This window comes from Centrocercus urophasianus, unplaced genomic scaffold (genome assembly GCF_019232065.1).
Source record: "Centrocercus urophasianus isolate 14NV4802_14NV808 unplaced genomic scaffold, USGS_Curo_1.0 seq_9, whole genome shotgun sequence".
Classification (NCBI taxonomy): domain Eukaryota; kingdom Metazoa; phylum Chordata; class Aves; order Galliformes; family Phasianidae; genus Centrocercus; species Centrocercus urophasianus.
The window spans coordinates 9,258,697-9,272,567 of NW_024885532.1; the positions used below are offsets into that span (position 1 = coordinate 9,258,697).

The 13,871-nt window shown below is 44.9% G+C and overlaps 1 protein-coding gene across 1 annotated transcript; it reads right to left on the reverse strand.

Moving 5' to 3' along the window:
* Positions 1–5,537: 5,537 nt before the first annotated feature.
* Positions 5,538–13,580, reverse strand: CLN5 (CLN5 intracellular trafficking protein). The gene is made up of 4 exons (XM_042839074.1): positions 13,462–13,580; positions 11,596–11,761; positions 10,458–10,683; positions 5,538–6,646 (listed from the first exon to the last, which is right to left on the reverse strand). Exons 1-4 carry the CDS (start codon positions 13,578–13,580, stop codon positions 6,135–6,137), a joined length of 1,023 nt encoding a protein of 340 aa, XP_042695008.1. The 3' UTR covers positions 5,538–6,134.
* Positions 13,581–13,871: the final 291 nt, after the last annotated feature.

Genomic DNA, 13,871 nt, shown 5'->3' on the forward strand with positions numbered 1-13,871 from the left:
GCAGACGATGGCTTCAAGTGCACCCTCAGCAAGTTTGCCAGTGACACCAAGCTGAGTGGTGCAGTCGATACACTGAAAGGAAGGGAAGCCATCCAGAGGCACCTGGACAGGCTGGAGAAGTGGGCCCATGAAAGCCTAATGAGGTTCAATAATGTCAAGTGCAGGGTGCTGCACTTGGGTCAGGACAATCCCAGGTATTTATACAGACTAGGGGAAGATCTCCTGGAGAGCAGCTCTGTGGAGAAGGACCTGGGGGTCCTGGTGGGTGAGAAGCTGGATGTAAGCCAGCAGTGTGCACTTGCAGCCTGGAAGGCCAACTGTGTTCTGGGCTGCATTAAAAAAGGGGTGGCCAACAGGGAGAGGGAGATGATTGTCCCCTCTACTCTGCTCTCGTGAGGCCCAATCTGGGGTACTGCATCCAGGCTGAGCACAAGAAACACACAGAGCTCTTGGAGCAGCTCCAGAGGAGGGCCACTAAGATGATCAGAGGGCTGGAGCACTTCTATGAAGAAAGGTTGAGGGAACTGGGCTTGTTCAGAACAGAGGTGAGAAGGCTCCAGGGAGACCTTATTGTGGACTTCCAGTACTTGAAGAGAGCTCCAACAGGAGGGGGAATGACTGCTTACATGGCTGGATAATATAGGACAAGGAGGAATGGTTTTAAACTGAGATTGGGGAGGCTTAGGTTAGATATTAGGTGGAAGTTTTTCACTCAGATGGTGGTGACACACTGGAACAGGTTGCCCAGAGAGGTTGTGGATGCCCGATCCCTGGATGCATTCAAGACAAGGCTGGATGTGGTTTTGAGCAGCCTGGTTTCTGCCGAATGTTTCTCCCAATGCTTAAAAGTTCCACCACCCTTTGCTTTCAACATGTTTTTTAAAAACTCACTGTAGCGTTCGATCTTACCAGAAGCTGGTGCATGATAGGAGATACGATAAATCCACTCAATGCCATGTTCTTTGGCTGAACTATCCACAAGTGAATTTTTGAAATGAGTCCCATTCTCTTGAGTCAATTCTTTCTGGGGTGCCACGTCATCACAGGATTTGCTTCTCCAAACCTAATATGGTGTTTCGGGCAGTTGCATGGGGTACTGCAATATGTTTCAAGTCACCCAGTGGTTGCTTCCACCTAGTAAGCACATAATGCTTACCACTGTGAGATCTTGGCAAAGGTGATACAATCATCCTGCCACGCCTCCCCATACTTAGACTTTTCCCATCACCTTTCCCCCAGAGAGGTTTCATCCTCTTGGCTTGTTTAATTACGGTGCATGTGTCACGGTCATGGATAACCTGTACAGTAACATCCATAGTTCAGTCTCTAGCACACTTGTATGTTGTGTCTCTTCCTCGATGGCTTGAGGTCTCATGGGCCCACCGAGCTAAAAATAACTCTCCCTTGTTCTGCCAGTCCAAGTCTATTTGAGCCACATCAATTTTTGCGGCTCAATCTACCTGATGGTTATTTTGCTGTTCTTCAGTAGCCCGACTCTTGGGCACATGAGCATTTATGTGATGCACCTTTTTAACCATATTTTTGTTCAGGTAGCAATGTTTTTCCACAGATCAGCAGCCCATATAGGTTTACTCCTCCGTTGCCAGTTGTTTTGTTCCCACTTATAACCACCCCCATAAAGCATCTGCCAACCATCCATGAGTCAATATAAAGCAGTGGCCACCTCTCCCATTCAGCAACATCTAAGGCCAGTTCGACAGCCTTTACCTCTGCGAACTGACTTGATTCTCCTTTTCCTTCAGTGGCCTCTGCAACTCGTCATGCTGGGCTCCACACAACAGCTTTCCATCTGCGATGCTTCCCTACAATACGACACGATCCATCTGTGAACAGGGCATATTTCTTTTCATTTTCTGGTAGTTCATTGTATGGTGGGGCCTCTTTAGCACGCAATACCTCTTCTGCTGGTGATGTTCCGCACTTTTTACCTTCAGGTCAGTCCATAATCAACTCTAGGATTCCTGGATGGCTGAGGTTCTCCATCATAGCTCGCTGCACAGTCAACACAATCCACTTACTCCAAGTGACATCAGTAGCATGATGGGTGGAGGGAACCTTTCCTTTAAACATCCAGTTCAGCACTGGCAGTCGAGGTGCCAGAAGGATCTGCATTTCAGTGCCCATTACTTCAGAAGCAGCCTGAACCCCTTCACGTGTGGCTAAGATCTCTTTATCAGCTGAAGTGCAGCCCTCTTCCGACCCCCTGTACACTCTACTCCAGAATCCCAGGGGTCAGCCTTGGGTTTCTCCTAAGGCTCTTTGTCATAGACTCCAAGTAGGACCTTTCTTTCCAGCAACTGTGTAGAGGATGTTTTTTACATCCTCTCCCATCCGTACTGGCTCCAGGGCCATAGCACAGGCTATCTCCTCTTTAATTTGCTCAAAAGCCTGCTGTTGTTCAGGACACCACAAAAAATCATACTTCTTCCATGTCACCTTGTAGAGGGGGCTTACAATGAGGCTATGCTTTGGGATGTGCATTCTCCAAAAGTCCACTACACCCAGAAAAGACTGTGTCTCTTTCTTGATAGTGGGCGGAGACAGCTGTGATCTTGTCGCTCACATCTCCTGGGATGTGACAATGCCCATCTTGCCATTTTATTCCTGGGAACTGAATTTCTTGGGCAGGTCCTTTCACTGTGTTTAGCTTAATAGCAAAACCAGTATGCATTAGAATTTTGATTATTTGCTCTCCTTTCTTAAAAATTTCCTCTGCTGTATCGTCCCACACAACAATGTCATCAATGCATTGCAGATGCTCGGCAGAACCGCCCTGTTCCAATGTGGTTGGACAAATGGTTGGGCTGTGTTTCTCCCCCTGGGGCAAACAGTTCCAGGTGTACTGAACGTCCTTCCAGGTAATAGCAAACTGTGGCCTGCATTCTGTGGCCAAAGGAATAGAAAAGAATGCATTGGCAATGTCAATGGCGGCATACCATTTGGCTGCTTCCAACTCCAGTTCATACCGGAATTCTAACATAGCTTGCACAGCAGTGCTCAGTGGAAGTGTGACTTCATTCAGGCTGTAGCAATCTACCATCAGCCTCCATTCTCTGCTGGCTTTACGCACTGGCCATATGGGGCTGTTAAAAGGCAAGTGAGTTTTGCTGATCGCTCCCTGACTTTGTAGCTGACGAATCAGCTTATGAATGGGGAGCAAGGAATCCCCATTGTTGCAGTACTGCAGCCTGTGTGCCATTTTTGTAGCCACTGGTAGCTGCTGCTCTTTTACCTGTAGTAACCCCAAAACAGACAGATCTTCTGACAGGCCAGACAAAACAGACAGCTGATTAATGCTGTCTTTATTTACAGCAGCTATGCCAAGTGCCCATCAGTATCTCTTGGGATCCCTGAAATGCCCCCTACTGAGATAATCTATACTGAGTATGCGTGGAGCCCCCAGTCCAGTTACTATAGGATGCTTCCACTAGTCTTTCCCAGTGAGGCTTATTTCTGCCTCCAACACAGACAATTCCTGAGAGCACCCAGTCATTCCAGAAATATAAATCAATTCTGTCCCTTTATAACTCGAGGGCATCAGAGTGCACTGGGCATCAGTGTCCAGCAGTGCTTTATATTCCTGTGGTTCTGACATGCCAGGCCATTGAATCCACACAGTCCAATACACTCTATTATCCCTTTCCCCTCCCTGACTGAAGGCAGGGCCCCTCTATTGGTTACCTGCAGTAATGGGAGCAATTTCAGTAATGCTCGTTCTGTTCTGTAATTCTCTCACCCATGCTCATAGTGCAGGAGTGGGTTCATCGTACCACTTCTTCACATCCCCTCCATGCTCACAGAAGTAGCTCCACAGAGCAGCACACGACATTGATTCACTGTGGTCATTTGCTCGAGCAGCGAGGCGTTTGCCTTTGATAGCTGAGACTTTAATCAGTTTGATCAGCTCCTTCAGCAGATTCTTTTGATCATCCTGGTCTTCATGTGTGTTTCTGATACTGCCACGCGTTCATTGTGTTTAATCACTAGGAACAATTCCTCCAGCATGCTGTCCTGTTTCTTCTCCATTTTATCTAGTCTTTCTGTCATTTGGGAGATGGCTGAGATGAAAGCATGGGATGGCAGTAATTTTTGTTCTAAGTTTTGAAGTTTAAGAATCAGTTCAAAAACTGGGGGGATCTTCTGTTTAGGTCCTCGTATCTATCAAATGTTACTACCAGTGTGCTGGCATACCTTTCCAGTGCTGTTCTTGTGAGCTTCTGCCATATATCAGGTGTACTCTTCACTCTCCCAGGATCATGGCCCTGGCATAAATCATTATGAATAAATGTGGGAACATAGTGTTTCCACCATGGCTGTTTCTCTCAAATATTGGATGCCTTTCACAACAGTATTCCATTCTCTCATCTCAGAATCCAGATCATCTTTGAAGGGATGTCTTCACAGCTAATATCATCGCAGATATGCCAGAAGGTGGCAACTGCATTCAGACATTACTAATTCCTCTATCAATAGCTCAGTGTCAGGCAATGTTTCCTAGTTGGCGAGCTTTGCTACCATCTATGGACACGCTATTGGCCCCATTGTCCCAACAACGAAGCAACCAGGTGAGAACAGTTTCATTCGGGTGCTGTATAAACTCCTTTCTTAAGCATTGGATTTCAGTCATTTTCCGGGGTCGACTAATAGTGGTAACAGTAATTTCCTCCTCCTCACTTTCTTCTCCCTATCTCTTACTTTTCTCAGTTGCCTTTCTCGGTGATGGTGGTTTTGGGGAGGGCCTCGCCTGGATCTTCTTCTACTTCCTCTGCTGCTTCTTCTTTCTGTTCTAGATGCAACGATGCCCATTTCCCTTTCTGGCCTTCCACAGGGGCAACTGACATTGATACTTCCTGCACAGGTGCTTCCTGTGATCAGTTGGGCTTGACTTGGAGTTTTCTCCCTTTGGTTTGGATCTCAATTTGGAAACTCTCTCTCCAGAATATCATTATATGGAGCTCAGTAAGCACAAGCCAAAGCTCAAATAAGCTGTTCCTCCTCTGATCTTTCTGATCTGATGCTCTTGATGTTACACGATAATTCACCAAATTGCTTTTAGTTCCTTTTAATAGAAGGTCAAGGTTCTCCATTCTTATGTTTTGAATCAAATCACTGTGTATATGTGTGCTCCCCTCTCGGGCTGCAGCAGGCTGTTCATTCACCTTAAGCCTAATGAAACTGCATTTTGCTTCCCATATTGCTGATTAATCACTGTGCAGTAATAACATCCCATTCTGCAAGCAGCTTAAACAAACAAACAAAAAAAAAGAAACCAGTGTTCCCTTGGAACTGATTGTGCTGCTACAAGTATACACTCCTGTGTATAAGCATCTCACTGGCCAAAGCAAAGGGAACACAGGCATTCTGAAAAAATGAGAGTAATTGCCATGCCACTCCAGCCCCAGCCAGGGACCAAATTTTGCTACTTCTGCAAGGCTTCATTATAACAGGCTTCATTATAAGGCTACATTATAACAGGCTCTTTGCCTTCTATCTGTGATAGAAAACTGTCACACAAATTCAGGGAAGAAACATCTGTATTTTGCTGACAATGCAGGTGAAGGAAGCGAAGTGGTGACAAGATACCCCCCCACACCATCTAACACACTTGCTGTCTCTTCACCTCACCAAACCTCTCCTTCATGAAATGTGGAACAGCTCATAGGTTCCAGTCATAGAAACCAAAGAAACACAGTAAGGCACGTACTGAAGGAAACAGACACTCAAGCCAGCCCCAACAGAAAGCAGAACTGGTTGCACCAGAAAGTCCTTGTACAGCTCCTGTCCCACATCCAGTGGCAGCCAGGTGCCAGCTGTTGCCATGTGTGGCAGCTGCCTCTTGCTCAGCCTCTAGCTCTGTAAGCCAGGTCTGTGCTTGGAGCCACACCAGCTTGCCCTTAGGCAGCTGGTGTTCATACATGTAAAGAGCTGTCAGTCAGAGATCCCTGCTATTCAACTTGCAAGAAGGCAGATTCTTTTCTGTGGCCTAGCAAAACTTGCCCAAAACAAGTTCAATTAAAAGCGTTTTATGTTTCACTGCTAATACCATCAGAGGAGTGCTCCAAAATCCTCAGGCATTTTCTGGCAAAAGCACAGTTTAGTTCTGCTGTCAGCAATTAAACACCAGAAGATGTTTTGCTTCCAACAGGCAAAGGAACCTCCTCATAAACAACTCTGAGATAAGGGAACTTCATAGGTAAAAACCAGTATTCCAAGTTGTAAAAGAGGTAAAACTGATGATTCAAGATGACACGATCAATTATTTTTAAGAGATCCACAAAAAACTCTCTGACTGTCTTGTGAGGTTTGAAGGGATAGTAAAAGTCTCTTATAGCTGCTGCCAGCGTCTTGTTTCCTAGAGGTCCAAAAATTGATGTTTCGTTTCCCAGATAAATAGGTTCTCCACTGAATAATATTATGCTGGTGTAGTTTGTTTGGATCTTATTGAACGTAGCTCCCAGGTCAGCCAGCTTCTGGTATGTTCTCAGTATGAATTTAGAGCATTCATAAGAATCAAACCATACAACTGATTTTTTTTCAGGACTTGCTTGAACTGTCCAAGTCTCATAGTAAATGCCTGTCTCATTGTCGTACTTCACCCATTTTGCCATTTCATTAAACATGGTTCCTGTAAGAGATGGAAATAAGCATTATAGAGACAAGGAACAAATATACAGATCAAAACATTTTCTCTCCAGGTTCACCTCTCTTCTCTGCAAAAGTTTACCTACCACATTACCTATCCGCAGAGATGCAAGATATATGCTGGAGGGAGAATTCATACTCATTGAATAAACTAAAAGTAACTTCTTATCCGTAAATGTAAGTTGCCCAAATGGCTTTTTTTTTTTTCTGCCATGTCTGTCACGGAGTTAGCTCTAGATCTGAATCCATGACAGGGGCACAAACCCAGAAAGAGACAAAAGAGAGAGGGGAAAAAAAACTACCCCACTTTTTGCAGTGTAGCTGGCCCCGGGCAGGCCATGCGCTCCAGGAGAGGGGGAAGGTTAGGGAGATGGCAGATGGGTCTAAAAAATACAACGGCAAAGATCTGAAGAGGAATGGTAAATTACTACATCCAACAGAATTAAACAAACAGAAAGAGAAAAGAGTGTTCAAAATATGAGGTAGTAGACAAGTAGTCTTACGCTAGTAGACTGCAGGGAATGTAAGTGCTTTTTCTCCATGGCAAACAAAGAGAGTTCGAGTCAGCGAGAAAGAGCTGCTGGTGTCCTGCCAGGAACTCCACCTTTTTTCCTCTGCATACCAGGTCCTCCAGGAATGCTGCTCTGCTCCTCACCTCCCCTCTGAGAACCCAAAATGCCCCAAAAAAGCAGTCCATGGAACTAAAACATTAACTCTTCAGCACCCACTATTTTACATGATGTTCTGATGTGGAATATTGACAACAAAAATCACAAAACCACAACACCTGTCCCTTGCTACTATGCCAGAACTTTTAAACTTTGGAGAAGTGACACTCATCACTGCATTTTATCCATGCAGACAAACAGAGCAGGTAGTACTATCTGCAACATATGCTGACAGTATTCACCAGAGCAACAGGTGTTTTTGCCCTTCCTATAATTGTAACTAAATTTTCTAATTCGAGGCCTAGTTTTTCATGCTTCTTCACAAAAGAAGGCTAAGTAACCTCTGAATGGGATAGCTGATACCTCCTCAGCCAGGAATGTCAAACTAAGCCAAAACATAGGAGTGGTACATGAAGACGAGCAAACTTCAATACTTAAGTTGTATATATGTACAATTGGAATACTTAATTGAAATCCCTCATTGCACTCTACAACCTCCTGAAGGGAGGTTGTGGTGAAGAGGGATTTGGCCTCTTCTCCCAGGCAACGAGCAGGACACGGGGTAACGGCTGCAAGTTGTATCAGAGGAGGTTTAGATTAGACATAAGGAAGAACTTTTTCTCTCAGAGAGTGGTCAGGCACTGGAATGGCTGCCCAGAGAGGTGGTGGAGTCGCCGTCCCTGGCAGTGTTCAAGAGGCGTCTGGATGACGTGCTGTGTGATATGGTTTAGTGCTAGTGGTGGCAGTGGTGATGAGGAGACGGTTGGACTGGATGATCTTATAGGTCGTTTCCAACCTTGTGATTCTATGATTCTATGTTCTGCTGAAGAGCCATTTCACAAATGAAATGGGAAAAACATCTGTAACTCAGTTCATCTCTGCCATAGCAGAGGGTGATGAATTTGCCTCCTCAAAACAGATGTGAAGTACAAGGCTCATCTGTGTGTTTTCCCCCATATTCTTAGCCATACATTTGAGCTCAGCTCTTCCCTCAGTCACTGCTCTGAGTACAACTGCCTTTGACTAAGATCCAACTATCACCTCACATTCATAACACAGCCACATTTTTTTAATGCAATACATCAGAAGGCAGTCATATGACAGCTTGCAATCCTGGGGCTGTTCTAAGCCACAGTTTCTTCAGCTGCAAGTGTCACTGCTGTGTGACTGTGCTTGGGCTAATGAGAGATCTGTGTCTGTCACTAATGCTGCCCTACACACAACAACAGGCTCTCACATTTATTTAATGTAATATCTTTCCCAAGCTTCAGGGACAGTGCTGCATGCTCCACACAATCCCCCGACACAAGCTGCGTAGGTCTTGTTTCCAAGCCCACTCTTCATTACAGAAGACATGCATGTCACACTTACCCAAGGGAAGGCATGCATGCATGCAGGCAGATACCGCAGAGCAATGACAGCTCTGCACTCTTGTCTTCTCATGCTGCCCCTTTGTAACTTGTTCCTCATGCTTCAGAGTTTTCAGGCTTCACAGTAAACATGACAATCTGTTTAACTGTCCACTACTTGGTTTAGAATCTGTATCAAGAACTGCACTTAGTACACTGTAGTTGTTTTTGCAGCTCCCTTTTATAATTCCTATCAGATTAGCTTCCCAGGGGGTATCATGCAATGTACGTCACTGAACAGGACTTGTCTCTCCTAACAAGACCTAGATGGTCTTAACATGAAGTTCTGGCTTCAACAACCTTAGCTAACCAAAAATATTACAGGTTCATGCCTGGTTCCCTGATAATCTGTTGGAAGATGCTCAGACTGTCAGAAATTCAAACTTTAGATATCCCTGCCCTACCTCCACAAAAGATGCATTACCCTATGTAATACTGTCCTGGTCAACAGCATTAAAAAAAAAAAAAATAAATAAAAATGCTTCATTGTGGCCTCTGACACTGATGACCAAACATCCATTAGGGTTCTGAAGAGGAAAGAGGCTTTTTATCAGGTCAGACAGGTCATAATTCTGTCTGCCTGTGTTTGTACACATTCTGCCATGGCAACTTTCAGAATCCTAGTCAAATTCAGAGATGCCACCTTCCTATCAGCTTTGTGGATATGGGAAGCTTGCTTACAGCCTCAGACAGTAACAATACCTCCAGAGGCACCAGAGCCTCTCTTTACTTAGCCATTAAATAATCCACACAGACAGAGACCACTACAAATTCCACAAATGTATGAAATATTTATCTTAGTGTTTGCACAAAACAATCTAACCACATCAGGCACTGAAGCCTTTGGTCACGAGATACAAACTCACAGGAAAGCAGTTTCACTACTTAAAGAGCCACCTAGAATTTCTTTGCTAAAGCAGCGAGAGAATGTAGAGACTGTGCCCAACACACACCCACTGTTATCGGATACTGAAGGCTGCCTTGAACCGCTTACTACATCACCTTTAGAAGTGAGTTGTTTTATTCAAGTCCTCAGGGAGCTTTGTTCACAACTCATTCACCGTATTACTACTGTCATCAACCTTATTTATTTAAATGACCTTTTCATTTTAGGATTTCAGTTTTCAGTATATACCAGGAAGTTATTCTGGTGATCATCCATGAATTTAGCGGAATAAATCCTGGTTTTGTTCTATGACATATAAGAGAAAAGACCTTTTACTAAGGACATTTGCACAGCTTTTATGACACAAAATGGGGAATATGGAAACTGAGATGAATATTTTTTACATCTATGAATATTCTTAAATATGCCTTAATTACTTATTTGGTAATGCACGTTTTTTCACCAATTTTTCCACTCTCAGCAGTCATCTACTCCTTCACAATAGAGGGCTTTGTTTTGATGACAGCATGTGAAAACTCCATGAGTTCTCTGTATAAGCTATTCTTCTATTCTTATAGTGAGGAGACTCAAGTGGTTTTGTATAGCAACTTCCAATGACACCCACTTAACAACACTTCAGTGCGTCTTGTTCAAAAGGCGGCATCCTCATATCCCTTTCTGTTATAGAAGTAGTGCAGAGATAGCATTGAAATGAGCAGAATCAGCCACTTACATTACAAATAGCCATAAATGAAAAGACACTTCTTATCCTGAAGACAAAGTTGACTGCATTTTATAGTATTAGCAACATCCAAAGCATCTGAAATATACCTGATATTTTGGTCATGAGAACAAGAGTTCCGTTTTCCTTCCAGTGTGCATCATCTATTCCTTCATAAAAGCAAGCAGCTCCCTGGTTACACCAGAACGGTGCATCCATTCCAGGTCGGAGATGTGGAAACGTGCAGTTCCCAAGCTGGAAGAGCTCATACCACTCCATTGTGTAGTTTTTGCCAGTTAAACTGCTCTTGAAACCCACAGCATCATGCATAATTTTCTGGAAAAGAACAAAAACTTTAACAGAAAGAAAAATAATTCTATAAAAATGCCAGCAGCTTTACCAGCACACCAGATCAGATACTTCAGAGCAGGGTGGGAAGAGGGGGAGTGGCTCCTACTCCCATTTTCAATAGTGTTGATGCACAACATACTAGATGGAATCATGCACTTACTTCTAACACGGAATCAGGCTGTCTCAGTGCTTGTCTATCTATCCATCGTGCATTCTGTTATCTGGAGGCACTCAGTGGGACCTCAACATCAAAACCCACACTTACTTTTGATGCTTACCTCACAAAGGAATCAAAGAAATAAGGAGCAAAACTGCACTAGCAGCAACAGATCTTAGCAATGTAAGCCACAAAACAGCTGAGATAAATATTTATTTTTAAAGCTGTACAGTAAATTCATACATTCAATCTCATTTTAACAAGTAAGGTAAGGACATTTGAAGTTATCTCTATTTTTGGCTCTGTACTTTGTTTTGATGTTGCTGCTTTATGTTCATTAATATTTCTTTGTTCATTAGGGATCAAGCTCTGAAGCTTATGTATGCTAGTTACAGCTATAAATATTGTTGAAGTTGAAATTCTATCATATTTGTACAACTCCACCTAGACCTGAATTCCATAGTAATCATAATATCCAAGAAAATGTACTGCTTCTGCAGTAAAGAAACTCAAATTGTAATGATGCATGTATATTAAATACTCCCAGTGTGCAGCTTGGTTGTGAAACACACTCACACCCACTGACAATGATGGTCATACTCTTTTCTTTTGCTGAAGTGAATTCTGTAACTTTTCCCAGAAACTTACTGTTCTTTAGTAAGTTTCACATTATTGACCCTGGCTGTTAAATTTGTCTGAATCTCTTGCTACAGCTTTGCTAAACAAAAACATCACCTTACCAAATGTCCAAGTAGATCCCCATATTTAAATTCCCATACTGGAGCCTGTAATCGATACACTTCAATAACATCTTCTTCTTTCATGAGTGGAATAGCAGAGCCAGTGGGACAGAAAGTGTAACGAGCCTGGCAGTAAGGATCAGTTTTTGGACGGAAATCAAAGCGCCTGTATTGAGAAAGAGAAGCACAGACAATAATAAGCACAGCTTCACTGCTGGAGTCATTCCTCTAACTTCCTAAAAGCCTATGTCAGAGGGCTCAGGTGTATGGTACCTCCCGAAGCTAGACACTGTGATATAGATGCTATAATGCTTGGAGAGTACAAGTCTGTAATACTGCTGAGGCACACATAGGACTCACAAGTCTTTCTTTCCCCATCTCCTTCAGATTCACTCACTGTACCTCACCTACAGAAAGGTTCCTATATTCCTGTTAAGAAGGTGAAAGCTAGAAAGTAAATACACAGCCAGAAAACAGACGCCAGCCATACATTTAAGTCCTATTTCTAAAATACCTTAAGTTTTCATTTCCCCTCCCACTGCATCTGCACATGACAACAAGCAAGTTATGAAGCACTAAAACACTGCATTTCTGAGCGTTAGACTGAAAGGTCTGCACTGTGATTTTGACCAATCTTGCAAGTACTGAGCTTACTGGAAAATCTGGAAGACTCCAGACTGCAAAATCAATTCCTTAGGCACTACCTGATGTAAATGTAACTGTAGAAATTATATTCAAGCTTTCAGAGCCTCAAATATTCAGTAGATTTTTTACTCAGAGAGTGGTAAGGCACTGGAACAGGTTGGTCAGATTGCTGGTGGGTACTCTATCCCTGGAGGCATTCAAGGCCAGGCTGGATGGGGCCCCAGGAAGCCTCATCTGGTGGGCAGCAGCACTGCCAACAGCAGGTGATCTTTAAGTCTCTTCCACTCCAAGCCCTTGTATGATGCTATGTATTAAACAGCAGTTAAACTGTGTAACATCTGCCTCTACAAACAGCAAACTCCTGAAAAATACACATCTGTGTAGCCTTCCTTCTGAAGGGGCTCATGCAAAGCCCAGTCCATTCCCTTAATGCAGTAATACAGCTTAATGCAGTAATACACAGTCCCCTGCTTTCACCAGCAGTGCTGGCCTTCTGGAGGTAAGTGCTGTGTAGCAGCAATCAGGACTTTATTTCATTCCACTTATCATAAAACGGAATATGAAGTGAATTTCGACCGCAAGCCAAACCAAGGCAGCCTGATTTCCTCACAACGTTTTATTAAAACAGGAATTTCACTCAGAGGGTGGTGATGCACTGGAACAGGTTGCCCACGGAGGTTGTGGATGCCCGATCCCTGGAGGCATTCAAGGCCAGGCTGGATGTGGCTCTGGACAGCCTGGTCTGGTGTTTGGCAACCCTGCCCATGGCAGGGGGGTTGAAACTAGATGATCATTGTGGCCCTTTTCAACCCAGTCCATTCCATGATTCTATGATATGATTCTATGAATTAAACAAGCACGTCTGAAGCAAGAGCTCTCATTTCTACAGATAGAGGAAGGAAAAAGGCAGCTCTCTGGCCAATCCGTGATGCCTGTTCTCTTACTTGTGAGCTCACCATACCAAGCACAGCACTAGCAACAAATCACGTAAGCCTACTGTTATTAAAAACACGAATCTCTGCACAGCCTTCCGTAATTTAGTGAAAACCACCAGGAACCCAGGAAAGCACAGAAGTGTTTTCAGCCCCGCCTCAGCCCCGGTCCCCGCCCCGCCTGTCACAGGCCGCAGGTCGGGAGGCGGGGCAGCCCCACAGCGCGCCTGCGCCAACGCGGGCGGTTGGGAGCAGGGACGCGTACCTTCCCCCCCTCAGCGTCACTCACCTGTAAGGAACCGGCCAACGCCGCTGCGGGGCGTGAGAGCCGCCCGAGAGGCACGGCCCGCAGGCCGCCGCCAGCAGTAGCGGTAGCAGCAGCCATCGGTGGCGGATGGCGGAGCTCATGGCGGCCCGCAGGGCTCCGTGGCGCGCCGGGGGCGCTGGCGGCCGACTGAGGCGGCGGCGGGGCCGAGGGAAGTTGGGCGGGAGGGGGCCGCCCCTGCGCCCGCCCACGCAGCCCGGGGCTGCCCGAAAGGCCTCGGCCGTGTGAGCGGAATCGGCTGTGTAGGGACGGGCTGCAGAGCGTGGCGGGCCGCGGCACTGCTACGTGTGGGGGGCAGTAAAGCCGCAGGGGTGACGTTGTTCTCCTTCCTCGCGCTTCGGAAAAGTGTGTCTTGAATCGTTCTTTAAAACGTG

Coding starts and splice junctions, on each gene's coding strand:
- CLN5 (XM_042839074.1), bottom strand. CDS start 13,580: ATGAGCTCCGCCATCCGCCACCGATGGCTGCTGCTACCGCTACTGCTG. Junction 11,762..13,461: donor CGTTGGCCGGTTCCTTACAG/GTGAGTGACGCT, acceptor TTCTCAATACAG/GCGCTTTGATTTCCGTCCAA. Junction 10,684..11,595: donor GGGATCTACTTGGACATTTG/GTAAGGTGATGT, acceptor GTTCTTTTCCAG/AAAATTATGCATGATGCTGT.